The sequence below is a fragment of the Scleropages formosus genome, chromosome 4, assembly GCF_900964775.1.
Source record: "Scleropages formosus chromosome 4, fSclFor1.1, whole genome shotgun sequence".
NCBI classification, from domain to species: domain Eukaryota; kingdom Metazoa; phylum Chordata; class Actinopteri; order Osteoglossiformes; family Osteoglossidae; genus Scleropages; species Scleropages formosus.
In genome coordinates, this window is record NC_041809.1 from 27,747,904 (window position 1) to 27,774,620 (window position 26,717).

Genomic DNA, 26,717 nt, shown 5'->3' on the forward strand with positions numbered 1-26,717 from the left:
CCCACGATTTACTGAAGTTTGCATGGTTTTGATGATACATGATTCTTTTAGGGTGAAAAAATCCAGACATTTAAATTGGAAATGATGAGCAAACATTCATATTTTTGTGCTCTCATCTGCTGTTGTTTACACAAAAGGCAAAGTGAATTCTTCCGAGCTCTACAGGGACTGAAAAAATGTTAAAAATGTCAGCATGCCTTGAAGATTGAGCCAACCGTCCTCTGTGTGTTAATGCAAAAGTTTATCTTAAGAGGCTATGTTGGCTTGAATAATAATGCAGAGCAAGAAAAGCTGGATGGAAAATGATTCAGTTGTTGACTGGCTTAAAGCTGCATGGGATAGGTGACATGGTCTATTGGGAAAGAGAAACATGCTGGTGTGAGAAAATTTTGTGGATACCTGACTAAACCAAGCTTCTGAAATTAACTGTGACTTGGTAATCATACCTGGAGGAAAAACATCACAGTTATAAGTCTTGGATATTGTAGAAAAATACATTCAGAGATAATCTATGAAAAAACTGCACAGATCAGTAACTCTCCACTGACCATGTCACAAACCCATTAGGAAAAATTCAAATACCTGCTGTATTTGTAGTAATACATTATTTTCTGATGGCATCATTCAAGGCTTTAAATGCTGCTTTTGAAATGCATGTTGAGGACAGACAAGGTGGAACACAAAAGTAATAAAATGTCAGTTAGAAGGAAAAACAACACTGTAAACTTTACATGACACCTGCAAAGACTTTTGTGTCTAATATTTCACTGCTAAATATCCTACTAGTTCAATATTTATGCTGAAATGTTTAGCATTTGTAAGTAGTTTTCATTAACCTTGAGTCTTTTAAAAGGCTGCTACTGGTAACTGAAAAATTAAAATTTTTAAAACAAAATAGGAAGTCAACTTATAGTAATGGCTGCCTTAAATTCAGGCTACTACGGTGAATGTACTGACTTTCTGTTAAGCACCAACTGGTAGAGAAATGTCATATGGGTTGATATATGTATATTTATAAATAAATTTGTTATTTATACATAATTCATCAATTTAGAGCAGGTAAGGAGAGAAGCACCATTAAAAAACTCTCCTCTAAACCCCCTCTCAGATATTACACAAAACTATGCATTTATAACCAAAAAAGTACACCAACAGCTAATAAATAGGAAATAAAATGTAGAAAAATAAAACACAGGCTAAAAAAATCTGAAATTCCAGAGTGAGATAAAAATGAGGTAAACAAACAACTGGTAAATGACACATTAAAACAAATTAACATGAAAGAATAACACTATGGAACCAATCTTCGTTCAATCTTCGTATGTTTCAACAAGCCAAATCTTCTCTCCAAGTATTCAACGCAAAACACAAACATACACGATTTCTAAAGACCGATTAATCTAAGTCTCGCTAAAACCCGTATGTTTTGAGCTACCGGCATCCCTCGATTTACAAACTCTCTATGTCTGAAATTTTGGTATAAGGGCTCTTGACTTTCGATACCCAGTTTTTGATAACAAAATGTATCAAAAGCAAGTCCAAAACATTACGAAAGCTGCTTGAGTTGTAGAAAGCCGTGGAAATTACTGTGGAGCAGCAAGCACAACCTTGGAGTTTTCAGCGGAGACAGAAAACTGCCCTGGTTTTCCCAGCACAGTCTAGAAGCAGGGCAGCAAGGGTAACATGTATAATGAACTTTTGTATTATTTTTTGAGATGTACCTGTCACTTTGGAGAAATGCATCAGCTAAATGAACAAATGTAAATGCAAATAAAGGTGTTTTATATTGTGCTGAAATCATGGGTTTATTGTTATATAGGTGTTTTTCAGTGTTCTAGTGATAGTTGGGAAATTTGTTTGGGGTTTTCTGATGGGCTGGGAGTACATTATTATTTTTCAATTTAAATTAACGGGAAATAAGCTTTCGGTAACTAAGATTTCGATATCTGTACCATTTTCAGGAATGGATTAATTTTGTAAATTGAGGGATGCCTGTATTTTGCTAGAACATTTTTTCAATTAATGCTTTAGGAAAACGTATTAATCTCTATAATTTTTAATCATTTAAGTACATGTCACAAGGCCAATGTGGTATACATCTAGGCTGTTTGTTTTTTAAATTAAAATTTGAATAAACAATTCAGAGCACCCCACAAGAAATACAAATCAACATTTACTAAACTTCAGAATTCACATAAAAAGAAAAACTACAAGTAAACTGAAAAAACTAGTCAAAGAAACTGAGCTCTTTCAGCCAGCCAAGGCATTTACCTTGTTTCCATGGCCAATTCATAGACAAATTGATAAAATTACACTCACTGTATTAATTATGTATGTAAACCTATTCTATTAAACGAGATAATGTGAGTATACTGTATAATCACATGTGCCATAGTTCCCTGATGTTCAACAGTCAGAGTAACCTCTAGAGCAGATTACTTAAATCTCACTCAAGGTTCTGATTTTCTGGTTTAAGCACCAATGTAAATCTTTTGGGGCCAATTTCTCAAAAACTATCTGAAGACATTTGGGACTGGATTACATAAGGAAATAAGATCCTTTAGAAACTAAAATTACAGATATTTCTGCAGTCTTTATCATAGTCAAAGATTTACTGCATTTGTCAAAGCACAAAGGAGATGTGGTCTATTGTACATCATGCAAAAAAAAAAAATCAATGAAATCATTTGATTCTGGGTCATGCAAAAGCAAAAAACCAAAACTATTTCTATCCACATGAAAATTTTTGAAAAACTGGCCCCTAGTGATTTTAAGGAATAGAGCCATCCCAGGAATTCCATATCAGTGGCTCCGTAGAAAACCAGTCAGCAGCTGACAGCAGAGGGAAGACTGAAGAACAGTAAACTGGTGTATTGTTGGCTGATATGGTACTGTAAACAATGTAGACTAAATATATCTGATTGACCAATTCAGCAAGTATTAAGTTGTAGTATTCAAAAACGACAGAAACGACATCTTTTGTTCTCCTGTGGAGGAGCAGTTTTGGTTATGGCTGTGAAGGGGAAAGGGGGGCAGTCTCACCGCAAGCTGGAAGTTGGAGCCTAAGAGAGAAATTGGGTGGGAGAAAATAAATTTTGATTAGAGATTAGGCAACTCCTATAAAAGCACGTATTTGTGTTCCTTAGCACTATGTGTATCCGAGTTTGCATTTTGGCTGATCATGATGTGCCTGTGAGAACAGAGAACATTGAGAATGCGTAGAGAACGCATTTCTTAAGATGGTATGCTTAAACAAATTGCAAAATAGTTTTTATCACTTATTTGTTTTTTGGGTGGTATAAGAAATTTATGTTGTTAATGTTAGAAACAGTGTGTTATCCCTACTGACATATGGGTCCTTGTCTACATGCATCTCTTAGTGTGTGTAAAAGGGTGCCTTCATCCTTTTTCTCACCAGGACAAAGTTGTCATAGACACTCATCAGCTCGTCCATGCGATACTGCTCCAGCACCACCACACCAGAGAGGTTCTGGCTGCGCAGACGTGCGCAATCCTCGCAGTGCACAACATATGTCTTCCGACTGCCATTCTCACTTGTCACAAACAGCAGGTTGAATACCTCCACCTTCGCAAAAGTCAGAAGCAACGCTCACACAAACAAGATTAAGACATGCCTATAAACTACTGAGATTTGAGATTTCTGTGCTAGTTTGACAGCGCATGGTCAATGACTAATGAATTTACTAATCTTTACACCAGGTTTTACTACTGCTAACTAGGTGATGATATGATTCTGGTCAAATGTGCTGCAAAGTAAAAATGAAAGCAAAGCTCTGAACTCACATCACACTCATTGCAGTAATAAGCTGGCTCATCCTTTACACGGCTCTGATAGGAGATCTTCTTCCCAGCTGTCACCAACTGGTCTCTCAGAATCTGGATGTGCTTCATGGACTGCAGAAGGCAGTATCTGAAACAGAAGGCATGATTAGTCAACTCAGGTCTCCTCCTGAAACAGTCACAGTTACAATTTTTATACACTCACTTGATCATCTTGTAGGTGTCAGGATCAGTGATCTTTACAGTACGTGCCACATTCCATGACACGTGGATCATGGGCACAATAGACTTGACTTTCTTGACCTCATTCCATTCGAAGCGCTCCAGGGCCAGCTGATACTGGAAGGCTGCAGAGATACAAACCCAACACTGTAGTTGGTAATTCATATAACTTCTTTTTTTTTTTGAGCTAGACTGCAGACATGACATGGTTGTTGGAAGATGTCTGCATGTCTCCATCACACCAGTTGGCATGTGAGTGTAAAAAGTGAGGATTGGTCAGGGTTTAGTTTTCCACCTTTTAAATAAACTAAACTATTATCAGCTCTTAAAATCAACAGAAGGAAAAGTTTGAATAATACTGTAATACTGTCAGCTCAGGTTTAGTTCTCCAAGTATTAGAAACAAGCTCCTTTTTGCCTTTACCACTTGCTAGATACTGTAGATGACTCACGGTTGAGTGGGCCCACATTCCAGGCAATATTGTTACACCAGCCTACAGCCTGGACCCAGTGCACCGTCCCTGCGTTAATCCACACAAGGTCTCCCGGGCGCTGGATGAACCGATATACTGGGATGTTGGACCTATACAGGTCATCCAGAATAGGCCACCACGACCCTGTCAGGTAGTCCACTCCATGTCTAAAAGCAAGGGAAAAAGCAATAGAAGGTTCTTATAAACAAATCAGATGCCCATAAGGTAACAATTTATACCTACATGTGACCATGGCCAACAGACATTCAAATTCTTCAATAATGTTGTACATAAGAATTATCGAACAGAATACAGTACAGCATATATACACAGTATATTATTTTTCAATATCCCGTTTTGAAATGCGTATAGTACATATAAAATGACTCATGATGAGGTTGATCAGACAGCAGACTACACACTGCATGAAGCATCACTTACTTCTCACAGAAATCACTGATGGTCTCCCAGTAGCTTTCATGCACGGCGAACCATTCGCAGTCACCTGGACCGATGTTGATGTTCACTGAGCAAAAGTTATTGTTCTCCTGATGACCTGGTGGTGGTGGGACAAGCCACTCACAATCGCACACAGAAGATCTTGAGATGTACAGCCCAATACTGAGCAACAGACTTGCACATGGACAAGTCTACACTCTTCAGATTTACCACAGAAGTCACAGAATAAGCATTAAAAAGCTTAAAAAAGGGAGTGAAAACTGTTCATTCAAGGCACCCAGTGCCAAAAAGAGAAATATATGTAGCTTCATCCCACACACCTGGAGTGCGGCTGCCTGGAACCTTCATGTAAAGCTGTACAGTGTTCATGCCTAGAATCGTGTGTCCCACATGGCTTAACATATTCCCAGTGGAGGAGACACGCATGAAGGCTGGCAGCTTCAGCAGCTCTTGCAATTGGGGCTTCCACCTGGAACAGGGTGCATGGAAAAAATAATTTTTTCTAATTTTTTCAGCTTGAATGAGGGTTTGAAACACATTCATGGTAATCAGTTAAGTCTATCATTCCTAAATTGTGCCCTTACGTATGTCTGTGTGTGATGGCTTTTTATTAGCTCATATGCTTCAAATTGTACAAGTCATTCAATTACCAGACTGGTGAAGGGAAATTAATTGCAAGCTTAGTTTTAACGAAAATCAGTGTATAGAGAGGTGAGCCAGGATCAGAACTTGGACATGGAGATATTAGGAAAAAGCTGCTTCACTGAGACTGACAAAAAACATGACAGATGCTTTGAAATGCTAAATTTCATGCACCTGCACAGAGAACATCCATTGGTCTTACCTTTTGGGATCTGAAAGGTCAATATTAGTGCCAAACTTAATGATCTTTCCAGCTGGCTTCTGTTCAGGGCTGTAAACATACATATTTAAACACTATTTGTAACTCTTACTGGTTTTACAAAACTGATGTAGAAATACTTGATGAACAGTAAATCTAATCAAGCATGTAATCTAAATCAAACAAAAAGTTTATAAATGGGAAAACAAACAGACGACTATTTGCTCAAGAAAAAACTTGTATACCTTGGCATCAAGATATAGATCCTACCTAAGGGTACTGGTGGCAGAGGGGCTGTTGGCTGTGGTGCCTGGAGCAGCTTCTTGCTGCTCTTCTTCTTCCTCATCACCTTCATGGTCCTTTTCTTCCTAAAGTAACATCACAAAATATTCCTGAAGTATGTAACTTTTAGTCAAGATGTCAGTATATGGTCTGTCTTTAAGACTGAGTATAGTTTTTGTCATTCCTAAAATACATTTACATTTATTCATTTAGCTGACACTTTTATTCAAATCAAGTTAGAATGTTAAGCTTCCTAAAATTATTTACCCATTCATACAACTAGGTCATTTTTGCTGAAGCAATGCAGGGTAAGTACCTTTCTCAAGGGTACAACAGCTGGAGGTGGAATTCGAATCTGCAGCCTCCAAGTCCAAGGGTGACAGCTCTAACCACTACCCTGCCTGCTACCCCAATATAAATATTTGAAAGATATTTCAGACCTTAAATCAAATACTTAATTTTTTGTTAATTTTCTGCAAGGTTAGTTTTTTACATACATTAAAACAGTTTCACATTTTTGGAGTACCAACCAGGAGTTGGCTTCAGTCTGGAACAGGGCTTTCGGGGACACACCTGCAGACTCTCTTGGAAGGACGATGCCTGGTACTGGGCATACTTAGCTATGGTGGTGTGCGAGCGGCTGCTCTCACAGGGCCAGGTCTGGGTTGATCCAGTCGAGTCCCAGTTTTCATCAGATGGCTGCTGTACTTGCGTTCGCACCTCAACTGCATGCTCTCCATTGGCCTCCACAAGAGATTTGGTTGAGAACAAGCCCAGGCCTGTTGATTTAGAGTGAGAATAAAATTATACTTTTGTTTTACAACCATGACAAAATATGGTAATAAATGTAAAAATAACATGTAATAATAACACTTCATGACTGTATTACACAGGAATGCACAGCCCGGTAAGCAGGGATTTCAGACACACATCAAACGTGCACGTCTGAAAGTAAGAAGCAGGTCTGACAACAAGACTGGCAAAAGCAACAAATATCACATATAGTCTGGCGAGGGCTGTAAGGTAGTGCAGAACGGACTCACTGAGGCGAAGAGAGCCAGCCAGACCCCGGATGACAGTGATGGGATTCTTGGGGTCAGTGCAGAACTGTAGCAATGCAGGGGAGAAGGCGTCCCTTTTGCTCTCCAACTGAAGGTAAAGAAGTGGAACACTTAACCCTGCTGTATGTTATAAGAGTACGTTTTAAGGTACACTGCAACCACAATGTTTTATACACACACACACACACTTTCAGAACCGCTTGTCCCATACGGGGTCACAGGGAACGTTTTATACAGTTTTTTAAAATCTATACAAAAGTTCATAATTATGAAAATATTAAAAATGCAAGATACTCAAGAGTAACACATGCAATAAATGCATTTGTAACCTTGTAGGAACTATATGGAGACGAAACAGTGACAAGACTCACATAGATACTAGGTGTGGGCGGGTTTAGCTTTTCCCGTGGTATAGGATTGTTGGTGGTTATTCTGGGCTTGACTGAGAATGCTGGGAGTAGGTAGGACTCGCGGAACTTTCCCTTCACTCGCGATGCTCTGAAACAGCACAAAAACATGAGACAGTAGTCTTCTTCACTCATACAACTGCCTGTAATGGAGGATGAAGCAAATATCATAGTGCTAATAGTAACAATAACAATACACTGACAAAAAAGAGAAGATCTTTAACAATCCTCTTCTCACTCACTGACTACTTATGCCTTCACGAGCAATGCCCCTTCATACGCACTTACTTGCACGCTCGGATGACTTCAGTGGCTGTGTTCTTGATGCTGATTTCTTTCAGAGGGATCATCTTTTCCTCTACCTCAGAAGCGATAAAAGTTTCCCTGTCTCCACTCTCCACCTTGATCAACCGTATCTTCAGCTCCCGAGGAGGCCCATCTGATAGGGCCTTCAATTTCAGTAAATCAGCTGCACCCAGTAATGGAGGCCCAGTGGAGGACGAAATGACTGTGGAAGTCACTGCCTTTGTTCCGGCTGTACTTGTACCTGTGCTTCCACCAGAGGGTACGTTGACTCCTGTAATGGTTCCAGTTCTTTTACTTTCTTCCTCTTTTTCCCTCCTGTTGCCATCTTGAAAGCACTCTTCCATGTCTCTGGGAGGTACCCTCTCTTGGATTTCCTGAACCTCCTTAGCTTGAAGATTTAGATTCCCCAAAATCTTCCGGTCCTTGTGTGACTTACTTTCCTTTAGTCGCCTACTGGAAATGGGCCTTGAGCTAGGCTGGTGGAACATGTTAGAAGAAGAGGGGAGTGAAGAGCAGCGTGACATCCCTTGTTTCACTTCTCTTTGCTTTTTTCTTTTCTCTGTACCTTGTTGGTCTCTTGAGCTGCTGTTGTGTGAGGCACCCCTTTTCCTTTTCAGGCTCTTCTCTTGCTTTAGTTCTTTTTCTCTTCCCATTTGTTGTTTTTTTGTGTCTTCACCATCTCTTTCCATTTTAACCCGGCCACTGGTACCGGTGGGGAGAGGGTGCCGGGTGAGCAGGACCTCACAGCTGCGGCTCAGTTCTGCCAAGGAGGCTCTTGGGACAGACGACAGTTTCAGGTCATTGGGAAGTGACACAGATAGCAATCCACATGTCGGCAAGGTTGGGGTGAGGTCCTTCTTCACTTCATCTCTGCCTACAGTCCCTTCCTTTGGCTTTTTCTTAACATCCACCACTTTATATCTGGGACCAAGCATGGTGTTCCGAGTCCCTGGAGAATGTGGCAAGTCTGAGGCCTGGCCATGGGTGCTGCTGGGGAGTGTGGTGGGTGAGGTGCAAATCTCTGGGCCCAGAGCAAGGGAAGAAGAATACTTGACACTCCCAAGGGCAGAGGGTGGAGGTCTGCCAAAGGGACCACCTCGGTAAGCGTACCTCTGCTCTTCTGGGGTTGAGGCCATTGACTCTTCTTCTAATCCCTCTCCTTCCTTAAGTGGTTTTGGCAGCCCATAAAACTTGGCGAGGTCACTGTGACAGTAGCTGGTGCCCATCTGTGGTTCACCAGAGATGGAGTGGGTTGTGGTGAGTGTTGGGTTCTGTGACAAAGTAGACTTTGAAGTACCATCATCTCCTTCTTCCTCTTCACGAATGGAAGACGTCAGGGAGCCCTGCCTACTAAGCACAGGAGGGCTTGGATGGGGGTCTTCCATTGCATTGTCCCCACAATGGAGCCTCGGAGCAGGAAGAAGGTCAGGGGCAGAGATGGGATTTCTTTCTGAGAGCAACTCATCTTCCTTCTTCATGGTCTCATCCTTCATACTCATCACAGAGTCCATGCCATCTGGCAGAATGGTGCACAGTTCTGGGTGCCCCTGAGTGTCACTGAGCATAAAGGGGTCTTTGCCTCCTTCTTCACTGGAGGTCATGGACTCAGTCATGGTTAACTCCATGACCCCATGGCAAGCTCCCTCTGAAGAGATCAAGAGCTCCTTCCTGGTGTCTAAGGTAAACAAAGGTTCCCTGCTTGTGATACTGCTGGTGGAGGAAGAGCAATGTGTCTCCAGTGGAGGGTCATTCTGAATGAGCTGGGATACTTTTCTCTCTTTAGGAATGGAGGAAATCCCTGAGGTACTCCTTGAGTAGGGGTCTTGCAAAGTAGCCCCATACCTCCACCCTTCCTTCTGTCTCTGCTTATCAGGGGCAGATGCTGTTTTGTGAATCGATGCTTGTGGAGGCCCACTCTTTACCATAACCATAGGTGTTCCACCTTGGCTCAAGCAGGGGCAATTAGAAGGGTGAATAGGGAAGGAGTCTAAAGACTGGAGGGGTAAGTTCTCTTCACATGTGTTACCATTGCTCTCATCCTCTCTTTGGATTATCTTAGCCTCCTCACTGGTCTTCAACCTCTTCTGGTCCTCTTCTGTGTTAATGATTTTCTTTTCCTCCTCTCTGTCCCTGTTCTTTTCTTCTATAAATGTGTTCTGTGGCTGCAGGATTCCCTGTAACTCTGCCTCGAGGTTTTCTACTGCCTCCCCTAAACTCTGTGGGCAAGTTTTGGTGGATGAGAAACTATCTGTAGGCTGGGGTTTCATGCGGACAGAGCCAATAGGAGTTGAGGTGGTTGATGCTTTTGAGAATCTGCTGGTGATGGTGCTCTGCCCTGACCTCTGGAACCCTAAGACTATAGTATGGGAGGACAAAGCCTCAGAGTTCTCAAAGCAGGATGATGCTGTCTCCTGACAAGGTGAAACTTGTGAGGTTGGGGCTACCTGTGAATGACCTTGTGTTTTGCAGACCTCCAGAGGTGACTGGGATGCAGCAGCATGGGTCAGCATTGCTGGCTTCTTCTTACTCCAACTGCTGTGACTGCTGACTGTTAAGGAGTCAGGAAAATCTGTGACCTCACTTTGGAATGACACCACTTTACTGCTGCTCTCAGACAGGCTGTATCGGCATGGGGGTCTGACAGCTGTAGTGGAGAGAATATGAGCTTGAGTGGATATCTGCGGGGAGTGGTCGTGATGAGGTACCCTAGAACCCCATCGGATTCGATGTTGCTGACCCTGATATTCCAGTCCTGCCCCATAACGACCTGAGTCCTGGGGGAAGGTTAAAAAAAATAAAAATTCTAACATAGGCACACAAAAATACCTGAAGGCACACTATGTGAAGACCTATACCTACAGTATATTCAGTGGTGTCAAAAAGTTAGTACACTGCATAGTGCCCCATTGTTAGTATATTTCTGGATAAGTGGATATATGATAATCATTTCAACAATACTGTTAAAGGTAATCTAATATTAAAAACTAAAGTAAAAAAATAAGATTTTTCACTCATTTGCAAAATTTATGGAAACAGAAATACAATTTACCATTTGTGCCCTTACTTTTACCACTGCATCAAATGCCTAAAATTAAATTCAGGTGGACCAAAACAGGCCCATATAATTAGAATAATTAAAGACTAATTTGGAGGGCACTGCTGTATATAAACATCGGAAACCTGTGTTCTGCATTGTTCTTAGCAAATGAGGTGTGTGGCAATATTACGCTACAATCAAAAGAGCTTTCCGAGGCCCTGAATGGACTAAGTCATCTGTAAATTCAACATTGTACTAGAGAGTACTTGAGAACAATGAGAGGCCATCTGTCAAAAAGCTGACGCTGAACCTGTAAGTGGACCTTGCAATGAGACAATGACACAAAACACTCAGGCAAATCCACAAAAGAATGGTTGAAAAGGAAGGTATGGAGGGTTATGGAATTACTTAGTCAAGCCCCAGACCTTAATCCCATAAAAATGTTGCTGGGGGGAGAGACTTGAAGCAGAAAGTACATGCAAGAAACCCTTTAAATGTCACACAGCTGAGGGAGTTCTGTAAGGAGGAGAGAGGAAAAAATTTCCCAAGTCAATGCAGGAGACTGAGATACAGCGACAAAAAGTGATATCTGCCAAAGGGGGCAACACCAACTATTCAAGCTAGGCTGTGTGCTTTTTGCACAGCAGAGAATTATATTTCTAACTTTTTTTGTTGAATAAATTATTTAAAAGAATAACTGTGATTCTTATTTCTTTATTTAGATCACCTTTATGGCCAATATTGTTGAAATGAAGATCAAATATTCACACATGGAAATATGCTGAAAGATAAACCTTTTCATGAGGTGTACTTACTTCTTCACAACATTGTACACAGCACAAAGACCTAAAAATACTCAGTTGCATCTAGAGATGCATCATACAGTCAAACCTAAAGAACTGAGGTTTACCAGCGTGTGCTTGTTTTGTCTGCCTGGTGTTCTCCAGCCGTTGGGCAGGTAGCGCTGCTGAGGTACTGGGCTCCTGCTGACAAGGGGATGTGGGTGGCGATGGCTGTAAGGCACGCCGGTGAGGCTTGCTGGTGTGGGGATGGACCTGTCATACTCTGCTCCACGAAGACGGGGGCAGGTTCTGGGGTCACGGCCATGGTGAAAAGGGTAGGATAAGGGAGGTGGCTGGGGGTGTCCTCCATGACCAGAGCACAGTGGGGGTCTGTATGAGTACCCCTTTCCCAACTTAGGTGACTGCTGCTGGAACTGAAGGAACACAGAATGGCTAGTTAAGACTAACAGCTTAAAACTAAAACTTAATTATTTTACTGTTTGATTGTGATTGTAAACATGAAAGACAAACATTACATTTGGGAAGCCACAAAAATCTACAAACTGGTGGTGGGACAGCAATAAAAAGACCTGGAAATTTGAAGGTTCTTTCTTCCTTTCAGGTGTGGTCCAGCGCAGACATGATGAGCGGAAGGGGTGGCAAGTAGAAGGGTGGGGTGTCAGCTGAGATTGTTTCTGATCAGGGAAATGCTGCAGCCCTGGGTGAGCAAGCTGGAAAAGGGCTAGCAATAAAGCCTCCTTTCTGAACAAGTGTTCAAGAGAGAGCAATTTCATCGACCTTTAACATTTTGAGCTCTGATAAGGAAATTTAAGAGTTCTTTTGGATAGCCACTTTTGTGATATGAGGCTGCCGTTCATTAGTCACACAACCTATTCATCAAGGCAAAACACTGATCACTGAACTTGAAGGTACAGGTACTCAAAACTTTGATTTAAGGGGCCAAAGTTCAGGTTCTGACCTGCTCTGAGCTGGAGCTCCTCTTTCTCTTGCTGATGTAGGGGCAAATTTCACCAGGGTGTGATGCAGACCGCTTCAGCTGACCACCTATCATTTTCCCTGGAAATTCTCTTGCCTAGTGTGCAGCAACATGGAGATATGCAAATGTAAGCATTTTAGAGACTTACCACAGGGCACCTGATAGGAGAACTAAAGATTCTTTACATGCCTGAAATTTTTTTTTAAACTTTTTAATAAAGCACTTATGGTACTTTACTTTTAATGCCTTAACAAAAAATAATAAAATAAATGGCTTTTGTGACTTAATGAATTGCTAATGTAAGTGGTTCCACTGCATTCTGAATCAGATCAAATTAACAAATACACATATGTACATGCTTTTTTGGCCATATTACTCAACAGCACTGACATGGCTTACCTGCTGGGATTGGTTCCATGTCTCTCCAGTATGAGGTTTGTTTCGGGGGTGATGAAGCTGGTGAGGACCTGCATACTGAGAGAGAAAAAGGAGTGAAGGTGAAACCAAAATAAATAGAAAACAGCACTGACCCAGCATCCCCTTCCTGCTCTCCACTCACCCTGAGCTGGTTGTTGCCCCGTGGAATGGTCCTATACCCACTATGGGCATGGCGGCCACTGTGGTAGGAATGGATGGGGGCTGCAGACTGCAGCCCAGGTGACTTCCAAGACTTTTGATGTAGATGTCGAAGGTCCCTTGGCATGGGGGGTGCTAAAGAACCCCCCATCTTTGTCTGGGCTCCATTGTACCCTGCAGGACTATGAAAGCATGCACCTTTCTATGAACAGACAGCACAGATGCCCATATTTCATATATGTATATCTGAGTATGTATATGGGGCTGTGTGTGTTTTTAATTCTGGCCATATGTGGGAGTCAGCACTTAGCATGAAGTACCTGATTTGTATGTAGATTTCCAGTGCTTGTGCAGAACTCACCAATTGCTGTAGAATTTAGTGAGATGCTTTGGTCCAGTTACATGACCTGAGGGCGGGTGGGAGAGGAGCTGTGGCTGACTCATATTACCAGAGCACCTAGATAGCAGTTGTAACAGTAAGGACCTGCAGTCACTGTTCCTCTTACACAACTCCTACTGAGACTCATCGCAAACTTATATGCTCATACCTGCTGGCTATTACAGGTTAGCAAGCAGAAGAAAAATGCACATGAGGTATACATTCCTTTTGATATTACTACATGGATCTCCTTGTTCGTTGACAATCCTTTTGCAGTTTTAATTACAATTAAAGTATGGTTATATATTAGCTCCTACACTTACATACACAACTCGAACCGGAGGTCTATTCATTATATGATTTGTTCATATTTCCAAAGTCACAATCAATAAAAGTTCATCATACAGACATCCCTCATTTACTTTGTATGGTGGTATCTCCAAAAGCTGTGGGTGCAATGCAGTTATACCCTGGATGGGATGTCGCTACATTGCAGAAGTGTTAAAAGGCATTATGAAAATTTATACCCTTTTTAATACAAAGGGCTTTTTGAATGTTATATGGTCATTTTACTTCCATAAGGGGTACTTTGTCCTGTACAGCAACTTGTATCAGACATTTCATGACACCAGTACACACTTGGTGCCTGAAACCCAAAAGATTTTTGTCTCTCAGTGTCAATGTGTCTGTTTTCCTGTTAAAACTTGTGCATTAGCCTCTAAATTACTCTGGAATAACAACATCGTCATTAACAAAACCAGCAGTTATTCAAGAAAACATCAACAAAGTATGGATGAAATGAACACTCATCGGTACACTGAAGAAAATTAATAAATACGATATATTAACTTCACTATGTAAGGAAACACATGGCTCAGCACAACATGGGAAAACAATGTCGTGTCACATTGATAACCTCAACTAATCACAAATATTGATTATTATTATTATTATTATTATTATTATTATTATTATTATTTCATTTAACTGATGCTTTTATCCGACAGGTCTCTCTGTTAGTAATGCACTCTCTGGCACCTTCTCAGGGTTATGTCCTCCTACTGCTTGTGAGGATATACATAACTAATGATGTCCCTCCTTCGTTCATGTTGCCTCCGTAACGTACACGGCTATGCAAGCCGCAATCGTATAAACAGCTTTAATGTCACGAATATCCTTACACTAGCATAAATAAAGCCTTAATCTCTAATGAAATGAAAATCATCCAGCATCAAACATTTGTTAGTAATTCTACACAACACCTCTAACGTCCATGTGCTTTACAAAATAACGTGGAAGTGTTCTTGGGAACTTTATTTCTTTATATCATAAACATTTGTGAGTCAAATTATTTAAATGCCCCCAACATGGTACCACATACCATGTCTCAACCTGTGTTGATGAGGTAGACTCCAGATTAGCACTACCCTGCACTGAACAAGTAGTTCAGTGATAACAAATGAATAAATGACAGTATAACATTAAAAGAAAAGCTGGAAATAATATAAAATATTATAAAATATGTTGGCATTATCATTGTCATGCAAACAAATATCTTAAATTTTGGTTTTTAAATTAATTTTAGGTGACGCATTTTTTCCCAGAAGAAATAATGTTAATTTGATCCTCTCACAATGGGAATTTGCTTATTGGAGTAATTTCACCCAACGTATTAACACTGTTAAAGAAAGAATGAGTGCAAATACAGAAGGGGGGCAGTTTCTGAATATTAGCACAGTATATAAAATGAGTTGACAATGTTTTTTCCTGTATGTGTGCTTTTATCTATATGAATTTGTCCATTGTGTGCACATATGTCTGTGTTTGTGTGCGCACGTGTACATGAGTATGGGCGCATATTTGTTTTCTCTTTGTATGTTTGCATTTACCTTGAGGGCAGACCCCAGGCCCATGGTTCCCAGTAAGGTCTATCCTGAGGACAGGGGTCCTGCGTGCCACGCCCACTGAACCTATGCGCTGGGTGATGCATTCAGCCTGAAGAAGAAAGAAGTGGGGTGAGGAGAGAGTTGCATGAACACACGCACCTTACTCATACACAAACACTCACCACGCTTGCTATGCCTGTGAAGCCCTCCACTGCAGCACACTGAGGGTCTCAAACAAGCAAACAGGTTGGTTTGTCTATGCAATCCTCCGTCTGTCTGTCCTTCCACCCACCGGTCCTTCTGATCTGCAAGTTAGCTGGGAAAAGATGTAAAGAGACATTTGCTACATTAATTGTACTTAACTCTGACCATGTTCAATTACAGTTTTTTTACACAGTGTATTCTTATACTGTCTCTGTGTATTTGTTGAAAATTCTCACAGGATGCTGCCTAGATCTATAGCATAATTCTGCTCAAATGATGAACACGTGTCCAGAAACGTACCCTGTACCTCACAACCAAATGCTTCAACTCCAGCAGCCTATCACCATCCTTCTAGGTTTCTCTCAAGGTTCTGTCAATCTGCACATAAAACAGTACAATTTATTTGTTTCTGTGGGTGATACAGTGTTTCGGAAGTATTTTGGAGTTATTTTGCATGTACATACAGACAAATACACTCTCCCTTTACTGCAAACCCTTTACATGTGAACACACACATTCTCCACATCACCATCCACGTATGGTCAGGACTCTCATATTAACCTCCAAATTTAAATGTATATTTAACTGTACAATGTAATGCTTCATATCAAAGAGGAAAGGTCATCTCTTTTTGGTGTAAATAATAAAAGACCAGACTCTGTCTTAATCAGTCTAAAAGGGCAAAGCTAAAACTTTAACCAGCACTGATACACCAAGTTTGAGTTTCTAAATATGATACAATTTTCTCTCACTTTTGGTAACTGCTTTTCTGGTCAGGGTCCAGAGCTCTTCCCAGAACCACTGGGTGCCAGGGCAGGAGGGTATACCATGGGCGGGATTCCAGTCCATAGCAGGTGGGCCAGATACATGCACAGTTATACCCTAACGAAAGTGTCCAATTAACCTGAACTGCATATCTTTGGACTGTGGGAGGAAACTAGAGCATCCAGAGGAACCCCACACAGACACAGGGAGAATCTGTACACTCCATACAGACTGAGCCAGATTCAAGCCTACTCCCAAACGACCCCAGCATTGTGTGGTAGCATGACAACATGCGGAGCTTGTCTGAGAAAATTTTTTGCATTTTCAATTCACATGTTTTCTAGGAATTTCGCTGGTAGGAGCTTCTACATAAATCAGAAAGACAAAGGGGACAGGCTGTTTTTGATGTGATGTTTGGTCAACGGGGATAGCTTCTTTGGAATCCAGAAATTTTCCTTACAGATTATATTCAGGAAAAAATTACAATCAGATACCAGGGGATGGGGTATATCTTGTGTTATACCACATCATATTTGTACTTTAACTGCATCGGGTTTTCTATGTGAAGTCATACTTTGAATCAATAATAATTATAAAAAATATTTATTAAATAATAAATAATAATATTAAATGATTATTACTCAAAAGTTCCAGAAAGTTGCAGAAGTGATTTCTTGTAGAATGTAAAAGTTTCAGGATGGCACATTTAATTAAAAACGCAACTTTTATTTCTAAAACAATTGTCCTACCATTTCAAATACTGACAATATAAATAGTTCCAAAATAGTCAGCCATCAAATCACCCAAAGTACTGCACACTCACCCTGTACCTCTTGTGCTCCATCCATTTCCATTATTTCCATGCTCCATCTGGGGAATATTCTGTAGAATAATCAAAATGTCAGAAATTAAACACTACAACACTAAATTCAACATTGCCAGTTAAGACACTGGTGTACTATGACAACATCATCCAACAAGCAATGAACTGGTTTTAAAACTACAGGTAAATTAAGGAACCCTACTGATCTGAATTTGACACACAGCTATTGGAATTTATATATTTTAACTATTTTTAAAATAGCACAAGTCGGTTTCTTACAAATTGCAGAACAAGTTTTAGCGCAGGGGGGTGCGGTGGCGCAGTGGGTTGGACCACAGTCCTGCTGTCTGGTGGGTCTGGGGTTCAAGTCCCGCTTGGGGTGCCTTGCGACGGACTGGCGTCCCGTCCTGGGTGTGTTCCCTCCCCCTCTGGCCTTACGCCCCTGTGTTCCCGGGTAGGCTCCGGTTCCCCGTGACCCCGTATGGGACAAGCGGTTCTGAAAATGTGTGTGTGTGTGTGTGTGTGTGTGTGTGTGTGTGTGTGTGTGTGTGTGTGTGTGTGTGTTTTAGCGCATTCTTTACAAACTCTACTTTTAAAGACTCTACCCTTACTCTGAGTTTCTGAACTTTTTTCTATTCATAACTCGTTCAGAAAAAGCTTAATAATGGAAATGGCCCTTGATTTATTTTTGGGTGAGGATCTGTAAAAATTTCATAATAAGCAGCACAGTCTCTCACTCCAGAATACCTCACTATCTCCTAGTGCAGGCACTGGTGAACTTAAATATGGATTATTTCAATGCCCTTCTAGCTGGATTGCCACATTGTGCCATCAACGTACTACAGCTACCCCAGAATGCAGCTGGCCAGCTATTCCTCAGTGCTCCACTATGCTCCTGTGTCCTGCCATTCCTCACCTCCCTTCACTGGCTTCACATTACAGAGCTTTCAGATTCAAGGCCCTGCTGATGACCTACAGATCTGTCAAGGTGCTGAGCCTGAAATATCTACAAAATATAATTTAACTGTAGGCCACAATGATGGCACCATTTTCAGTATCTTTGGAGTTGCTTAGCCTTGCCATTACTGGAGAAATATGAAGTGGCATGTCAGGGTTCTTCAGTTCCAACCCCGCATAAACTCGGGACACAGTATGTCAATCTTTACAACATTTTGTATTTTTTGGTTTGTATTAAGTTTACTTAATACATGTGTGTACAATACAATAACGTATAACGATTGGGTGGTTAATTAGAATCCCTGGTTAAAAGAGCAATTTTCACCTTATATTCCACTGCTGTACACTGAATTTTGATTAGGTGTGACCGTTTAAAGCTTTAAGTGTTGTAGCCAGGTATGCATAATAGCATGTCTACTTATTTAGCACCTGTATTGTACATTTCTTTGGAAAAAGGTATTGTAATTTTTTTTTTTGAACAAAGTTAAAGTTTAGGGTTTAGCCTGTGGAATTCTGCATGATGCCTGAGGATTAGTGTACAACTATAGTGTACAGTCTATAGATCTCTTTTTGATGTGTTTGGTGTGTGGGGAGGAGTGAAGGTATATTTCATTTTTCTTATTTTGCGTAGCACCTCAGTTTGAAGCTGGTGTTGGTCTAATCCGTCTTTCTCTTGGTCTAACGCATCGTTATCTGTACTCTTCATTAACCTAAACTTGTGGGAGACTAAAATGAAGAAACAAATATGTGTAAATCTTCATGTTTTTTCTTCCAACACATGTGTATAACATTTTTAGACACCCAACTCATAATGCTCAAACAATAACTCTGACACAGTCCATGCATTTAAATCCCAAGACTGAATATCCCACACATGCATGCACTCATATGCTGCTCCAATTGAGAGAAAGTACCTTTCTCAAGGGTACTACAAAAGCCTTTTGGCTAGAACCACAGTGCTACCCGCTGCCCTATACAGCACAGATTACACAAACCCATGTTCTCAGATGCACAACCAGATCTGGTATCCGGCTCTTTTTTGAAGCAGTTCCTAGAGATGGAGGGCACTTATGGGCTCAATTGCGTTTGATGCTTCTCTTCAGCGTGTTCCGTACAACTCCAGGTATGCGCCACTTAACGACGGAGTTATGTTCTGTGAAACCAGTCGCAGTTCGACTTCGTCGTTGAGCGAACACCATGGAGTGTACAGTACTGTCTTACATTACGGAACTTTAAGTAGAAAGAATACACTCTAAAATAACAATAAAACTACTGTACAGTAAATACATAAACCAGTAACAGAGTTATCATCATTATCATGTATTATGTACTATACATATATCGTATATACTTTCATATGTCTGGCAGCGCAGTTGGTTTGTTTATAAAACACATTTGAAACATGCGAGAGATGCATCGCGTTATGACTCATACGACGGCTACGACGTCGCTCTTTGATAGGAATTTTTCAGTCCATTATATTTCTATGGGATCATCGTCGTATATGTGGCCCGTCGCTGCCCGAAATGTCGTAAAGCGGCGCATACTTGTATTCCCCAGGTTGCCCTGATATACACAGACTTTTAACTTGTACTGTACACGCTTATTCACAAACTTGGTAACACTCATTTGCAGACCTTCAAACAGCAGATCTGATATCTCTGTGTAAAATGTAAAGACCTGAACTACTGGAAGGCAGGGAATTGAGTCTAGTCAAACAATAAGAATGCGGCTCTGATGCTTAAGCCCACTGAAATCTGCACAACTTTGTGAGAAAGGACACTAACAAGAGTACTGCAGGCATTAATGTGGGAGGGTACTGATGTAGAACCAGTAGTACTGAATGAATCCGGCTCCTGATAATGATATGGCTTCGGAAATTACAATTTATCTATTGCTAGAGAGTATGTTTTGCCTAAGCAATGGTCAAGTTCACCTGCAGTGCTCAAAAATGAAAAATGAGAGACACACAGCACAGACACGTGACTGTAGTTCAGGTATAATAATATTCAGATACAACACTCTGCTAACATTCATACTTTAGACTGCCCTCTCATTTCATTACGTGATCACTGCTACCAGGGAACCTGATGTTCTGTTATTTCTCTTTCTGCTTCCTCCTTGCCTCCTTTTCCTTCTCTCCAACAGGCATGCTAAATGTGTATGATTTGCAGTCACATGGGTACTATAAAATCTGCATCTCCATATCCAAACTGTTAAAAACCCCACGTGTCTGTTTTCTTAGCTGCAGACTATAGCCCGACAGCTGCTCACCACTGCCTTTTATAAGGAAAAATAAAGATGCCCAAGTACGCTGAACACACACACACACACACACACACACACACACTGAAATGCACTTCTACAATTAAATAGTGACACTGTCAAATACATCTACAGGCACATTTATGTGAACCATAGTTCGTTTAGTATTACTTTCTTCATTCAGCAGATGCATTTCTCCAAAGGGATTTAGAACCCAGACTAAACTAAGTATAAAGCCACAATTTTCTTGTTAAACTGCAATAGAGTCAGGCTTTAAAAAAAAACAAGACCAATTTGAGAATATTTCTACTTTTCACATGCATTTCTATTCTAGATTAATCTTTTGCAACATTCAGCACTATGAGGCAGATGAAATCAGAGGCACATGGAGCTTGCATGCTGAATGATGTTGGATTTCAGCTAATAAGTGTAGTCTGAGGGGGAAGCCTCAAGGACCGGTACTCAACTCTTTTGGAGGGCTTTCACAGTTCAGCAAACTACTTTCATCAGCCAAAACAGTAAAACCACCTGCCTAATATTGTGTAGGTCTCCCTCGTGCAGCCAAAACATCTCTGACCCGTTGAGGCCTGGACTCCACAAGACCTCTGAAGGTGTCTTGTGGTATCTGGCACCAGGCCGTTAGCAGCAGATCCTTTGAATCCTGTAAGTTGTGAGGTGGGGCCTCCATGGATTGGACTTGTTTTTCCAGGACATCCCACAGATGCGCAATCGGATTGAGATAAGAGGAATTTGGAGGCCAAGTCAACACCTTGAACTTTTCAACAATTTTTGCAGTGTGGCAGGGTGCATTATCCTGCTGAAAGAGGCCACTGCCATGAGGGAATACTGTTACCATGAGGGTGTACGTGGTCTGCAACAATCTTTAGGTAGGTGGTACGTGTCAAAAGTAACATCCACCTGAATGGCAGGACCCAAGGTTTCACAGCAGAACATTGTCCAGAGCAACACACTGCCTCTGCCACCTTGCCTTCTTCCCATAGTGCATTCTGCTGCCACCTCTTCCACAGGTAAACAACACAAACACACCCGGCCATCCACATGATCTAAAAGAAAACGTGATTCATCAGACCGGGCCACCTTTTTCCATTGCTCCATGGTCCAATTCTGACACTCTCGTGTCCATTGTAGGCATTTTCGGTGGTGGACAGGGGTCAGCAGGGGCACTCTGACTGGTCTGCGGCTACGCAGCCCCATATGCAGCAAGCTACGATGCATTGTGTGTTCTGACATCTTCCATCATGGCCAACATTAAGGTTATCAGCAATTTGTGCTACAGCAGCTCTTCTGTAGGATCGGACCAGAAACGTTAGCCTTCACTCCCCATGTACATCAATGAGCCTTGGGCACCCATGACCCGGTCATTAGTTCACCAGTTGTCCTTCTTTGGATGACTTTTGGTAGGTACTAACCACTGCATACCCAAAACACCCCAGAAGACCTGCCATTTTGGAGATGCTCTCATCCAGTTGTCTAGCCATCACAATTTGGCCTTTGACAAAGTTGCTCAGATCCTTATGCTTGCTCATCTTCCCTGCTTCCAACACATCTTCAAGAACTGACTGTTCACTTGCTGCCTAATATATCCCACCCCTTGACAGGTGCCATTGTAATGAGATAATCAATGTTATTCACTTCACCTGTCAGTAGTTTTAATGTTTTGACTGAGCGGTGAATGTGCATGGTGTGTGAATGACAGAGAGAATGTGGATGAGAGACCTATTGCAAGTAGTGTATCTAGCAGTGTAAGTCACCTTGGTGAGTAAGGTGTGGGCTGATAACACTACATAGAGTTCATTAGAAGTCGCTTTGGAGAAAAGCATCTTCTAAATAAATAAATGTAAATGTGCACATACGACCATGTATGTAAACATACACACTGATTTGTCTTCATTTGCATTTGTGCATCAGTATGTATGTAATTCCCAGAATACACAACTACTCCTTCAACTGTGGCATGGGGCTTGGTACACAACCAACACACTGCACTATTTACAGCAAAAACAAAGCTATCCATTATACACAATATCTGAACGAATGAGGTGTAATTCCCTTTGAGCTTCTTTTGATGGAAAATTTGTACTGCACAACGAAATTTGTGGCTTCAAGCAAAAATGTGTAGTACACTTCAGAGGTATTTCTGTGATTCTGTGGAAACATTGTACTTAAACGTTCAGTTTACACATCCCTTGGCAAGTGCCTTATACAAAACACATGCACACTGATACTTGCTATAAGCTGCATGTTACTTAAGAATGCTTGGTACTTGTGAACAAAAGGCTTAAGATACAAAATGGATACAGTGGAAATGTACAAGCTACTAGTTTACATTCTACAGCAGCCAGTTAAAGTATCCCTAAGGGGAAATTTGCAGCTTTAACCAACTCTACAGTTCACAAAAACTATTCAGGTTAAGGGCAGCAAGGTGGTGCAGCGGGAAAGGCTGGTATTCCCAAGCTGTGGATGTGAATCCGGCTGTATCTCTGTTAAATCTCCATGCTCTCTCCAGGGTGCTCTGGTTTCCACCCACAGTCCACAGACATATTTAACACAAACTGGTTACTCTAAATGGCCTATGTTGCATGTTTGTTGGAGTGACTGTGTATGACTGCCCAGCAATTGCCTGGTGTCTCATCCAGGGGAATACTGTGCCTTTGCACTGCTTCCTAGAATAGGCTTCAGACCTGGATAAGCAGCTACTGAAAATGGGCAGCTGGACGAATTCAGGCTAGGTAAGGAACAAGTGAAAATGCTGTGAGCTCACTAAACTCAGGGTAAACACCTGCCTGGCTGCACTGTGTCTTCACACAAGGCAGATGGCAGTAATGAATCAAACCATGAGGGAGTGTACAAGTGACACAAGAGATGGGGGTGTGATCTGGGGGATTTGACAGGTGTGCAGTAGTAAGACAGAATGGGGTGGGGACTCTAACGGTGAATCATTGTAGGTGCGACAGGGAGATATGACAAAAACCCCAAATCCTGGCGAGAGGAGTGGGGTAATTGTGAGAGATCTGTCATTTTGTCATTTATGCTCTGTTTGATGGTAGTGTTCTGAAATGGGAGGGGCTTGCAGATTCTTACAACTCTTTGTATCCATATTCTGCTTGATTAGAAGTCTGAACAAGTGAGATCAACATGATAATAACTGATGGGATACTGTATAGTATATAAGTATACACCGACTCACACTAACAAGCACTCAATTACCTGTCCGCAGGGAAATGTCGCCCACTCAAACATAAATACACACTCTCGTCTGCATGTGTCCAAACGTATATGTGTAAAACCTTGCACACAAGTGCACAAGCATGAGGTGCAAAAATAGAGGCGTAAACAAAACGTGGTGTAAATAACCATCACAGGAAAATGCTTAGCAGCATGGGTACTGGACTCATATGTGCTGTGTGCCCCTTCCCCAGTACTGACACTAATCCTTATGGAATCAGCTAGCAGAGGGCACTGTCATGGTTACCACATTGCCATCCTCAGCAAAATGGGCTCAAGTGACCGGTATAGAAAAGACCTCTCTGCACACAGAGCAGTAATGGCAGACTGACGTACAAAAAGATGCTGATGCTGACACACTCACATTCACACATTCACACTACAACGCATATGCACCCATGCACTCCCACACAAGCACTCAAACACATGCATGTTCTCAACCATGCATGGAGACACACACACACACACACACACACACACACACACACACACACACAATGATAGCGAAGATCACAGCGATGGCCAAATCCTGTCATGGTAATCTCCTGAGCTTACTATTCCCCCTTTTTCATTTTTATTTTCAAGGATGCTTGTAAAAAGCATGAAGAGAACCTTCTTACATCTCCAATAACCCACATAACACCAAGTTCATGATCAATCACCCTAGTAAGCCAAATTCCATATGTATTCACATTTACATACACATACAGGTATGGAGAAGGAAGGAGACATATTATGTTACCCCAGATGCAGATGAAAGCTAGAGAGAGCGAGAGAGAGAGAGAGAGAGAGAGAGAGAGAGAGAGAGAGAGAGAGAGAGGGCGGGAGGAAGGGAGGGAGAGAGAGAGCCCACAGCAGAGAGAACAAAGAGTGTGACAGCAAATAGCACCCCACTCTGTGTGAGGTGACCACTCTGCTCAGTGTTCCACACTGATGCAAACTGGTGCACGTGTGTATTTGTGTGTGAGAGATGGAGGACGATGTTGCTGGCTACCTACCTTGCAGGAGAACCATAGGGAGACGGTTCAGTTGCACCAACCTTGTGTCCTTTTCAATTTAAGTCCACCAGTACAGGGGGTCCTGCTGTATTCCTAACCCTGTAAAACAGTGTAACCATACAACAGGATTCAGGAGACACTACTGGTGGAGTATAGGACAAGTCTACTGTGGAAAAGGTCCTTCAAAAATGAGTGTGTGGGTCTTTCCTTCACCCTTCTTTCTGTCCTTTCTTCCCCTTCCCTTCTCTCGCTCTCTCTTTCTCTCCCTCACACACACACTCTCTCTCTTACACACACACACTCTCTCTTTTCTGGCTTTCCCCTCTCAGTAGTCAGACAAAAGAAGGAGCAGAGCAGCTCTGAGAGAGAAAGCGGAGAGGAGGGAGAAAGCATGGCCCAACCCCCTCTGCACACCAGCCTGCTTCACCACTCAGAGCCCCTCCCCGATCCCTCCTCAACCCTCTCCTCTCCTCTGCTCTCCTCAACCCTAGCTCTCAACATCCTCAGAGTCTACATCCTCCTTTTCTACCTGTGTAGCAAGAAGTTGGTTTTATCTCTCCATCACTCTCACACCTTCAGGAGCAGTTACATTTTTGCACATTTCGGTTTACACCTAAAGTTCAACAAGATGTGTGTGAGTTTGCAAACAATACTGGCATATATGAGGTGTACATCAACATTTCATATACCAGAGAAAGTTACACAAAGGCAGTGGGATAAGAAAGTGAAGCGGAATCATGTGGATTCATGAGTCTCATTCAACACGCCACTGCACAATTCAGCCACATGGTGCTGCAATACTCAAACTGGGACTGACACCCTCAAGAGTGCTTTCATAGAGCACTACGGAGAATAATTACTTTCTAACCATTTATAACATAAATACTGAATGAGAAATGCAATGAATAGGTTGGGATAAAAATGCAAGGCACAGTATTCCATCACCTACTCTCAACTCCAGGATTAGTAGGTGTTGCAAGCTGTTTTGCAGTCCATGCATCAACTAACTCCAGGTGTCCATGTGGGCTGTCCACACAAGGCCACTGGTAAAATGAAAAACAGACATAAAGATAATAAGATTATGTAGCAGTGCATGTGCATTTGAACATTTTAATCTTAATGAAAGGTAATCTTTATGACATGTACGTCGTTTTGGAGAAAAGCATCCGCTGAATTAATAAATGTAAATGCAATCTATTCATAAAGTATGTAGCATATATTTGAGCTATGTTTGCCAGTTAGTCTTGAAGTGCTTCAAGACTTATCTTAATTGTGGTATAAAATTTTGTATTTGTAGAATTTTCAAAGACAGTTATGTAGATCTGACAAACCCCTCTACACAGAACATTCAGAATGAGATTAACGTGTAGGAAACCAGATTAGGAATGCTGATGAGATTCAGGATCGGGGGCAGAAGGTAACTGTGTAGCCTTGGAAATATGTACAGTATGTGTATTTATCTAATTGGCATGTATGAAAATGTATGCCAGAGCGTGTACTTTGTGACTGGTCAATGCAAGTCATTTGACTGCTGGAGCAAATTGCTTGATACTCATTGTGGTGACAAACCAATGCCACTCTTGATTAATCTGATTTGCCAGTATGCTGATATTCTGCAGGGAGTGGAGATATAAGTGGAGATGAATATGGAGATCTCAACTTCACATTTGTTCAAGAATCATTGAGGCCTTCACAGTGACTCAATCACAGTGGCAGTTATTCTCAAGCCCAACCCAACAAAAAAATTATGAAAATAATAAAATAATTTCTTTTCACTCTTTTAATTTCTAAAATTCAAATTTTTTATTTTCACTTAAAAAGGCAGGCCATCTAAGACAGGTAGGTATGTTTTGAGAAAAATGCACCCATAAAATATGTAAACACAAAGGACAGATGTCAGGGGTGGAAAAAAACATAACCTCTTATGTGTAAAGGAGAAGAAAAGCAAGTA

General features: G+C 41.5%; 1 protein-coding gene and 1 long non-coding RNA gene across 4 annotated transcripts; both read right to left on the reverse strand.

Annotated features, from left to right (window-relative positions):
- Positions 1 to 2,151: 2,151 nt before the first annotated feature.
- LOC108934098 (lysine-specific demethylase 6B-like) lies at positions 2,152 to 17,312 on the reverse strand. 3 transcript variants are annotated; one of them, XM_018751615.2, is made up of 23 exons: positions 17,301 to 17,312; positions 16,013 to 16,090; positions 15,691 to 15,824; positions 15,512 to 15,617; positions 13,605 to 13,650; positions 13,227 to 13,425; positions 13,067 to 13,141; positions 12,650 to 12,763; positions 12,261 to 12,401; positions 11,799 to 12,104; positions 7,834 to 10,625; positions 7,510 to 7,636; positions 7,121 to 7,226; positions 6,651 to 6,856; positions 6,066 to 6,163; positions 5,799 to 5,867; positions 5,275 to 5,423; positions 4,937 to 5,051; positions 4,475 to 4,662; positions 4,007 to 4,148; positions 3,805 to 3,931; positions 3,416 to 3,586; positions 2,152 to 3,062 (listed from the first exon to the last, which is right to left on the reverse strand). In XM_018751615.2, the coding sequence occupies exons 6-23, from the start codon at positions 13,392 to 13,394 to the stop codon at positions 3,039 to 3,041; spliced, it is 5,118 nt and encodes a 1,705-aa protein (XP_018607131.1). In that variant the 5' UTR covers positions 13,395 to 13,425; positions 13,605 to 13,650; positions 15,512 to 15,617; positions 15,691 to 15,824; positions 16,013 to 16,090; positions 17,301 to 17,312; the 3' UTR covers positions 2,152 to 3,038. The 3 variants fall into 3 exon arrangements, with proteins under 3 accessions (XP_018607131.1, XP_018607130.1, XP_018607132.1); XM_018751614.2 differs by having other exon boundaries at positions 13,605 to 13,700; XM_018751616.2 differs by lacking the exons at positions 15,512 to 15,617; positions 15,691 to 15,824; positions 16,013 to 16,090; positions 17,301 to 17,312 and having other exon boundaries at positions 13,564 to 13,668.
- LOC108934284 (uncharacterized) lies at positions 17,301 to 25,785 on the reverse strand. Its single transcript, XR_001966115.1, has 3 exons — positions 25,716 to 25,785; positions 24,767 to 24,865; positions 17,301 to 17,359 (listed from the first exon to the last, which is right to left on the reverse strand). It is a non-coding gene; the product is annotated as an uncharacterized LOC108934284 (long non-coding RNA).
- Between the last annotated feature and the right edge of the window lie 932 nt (positions 25,786 to 26,717).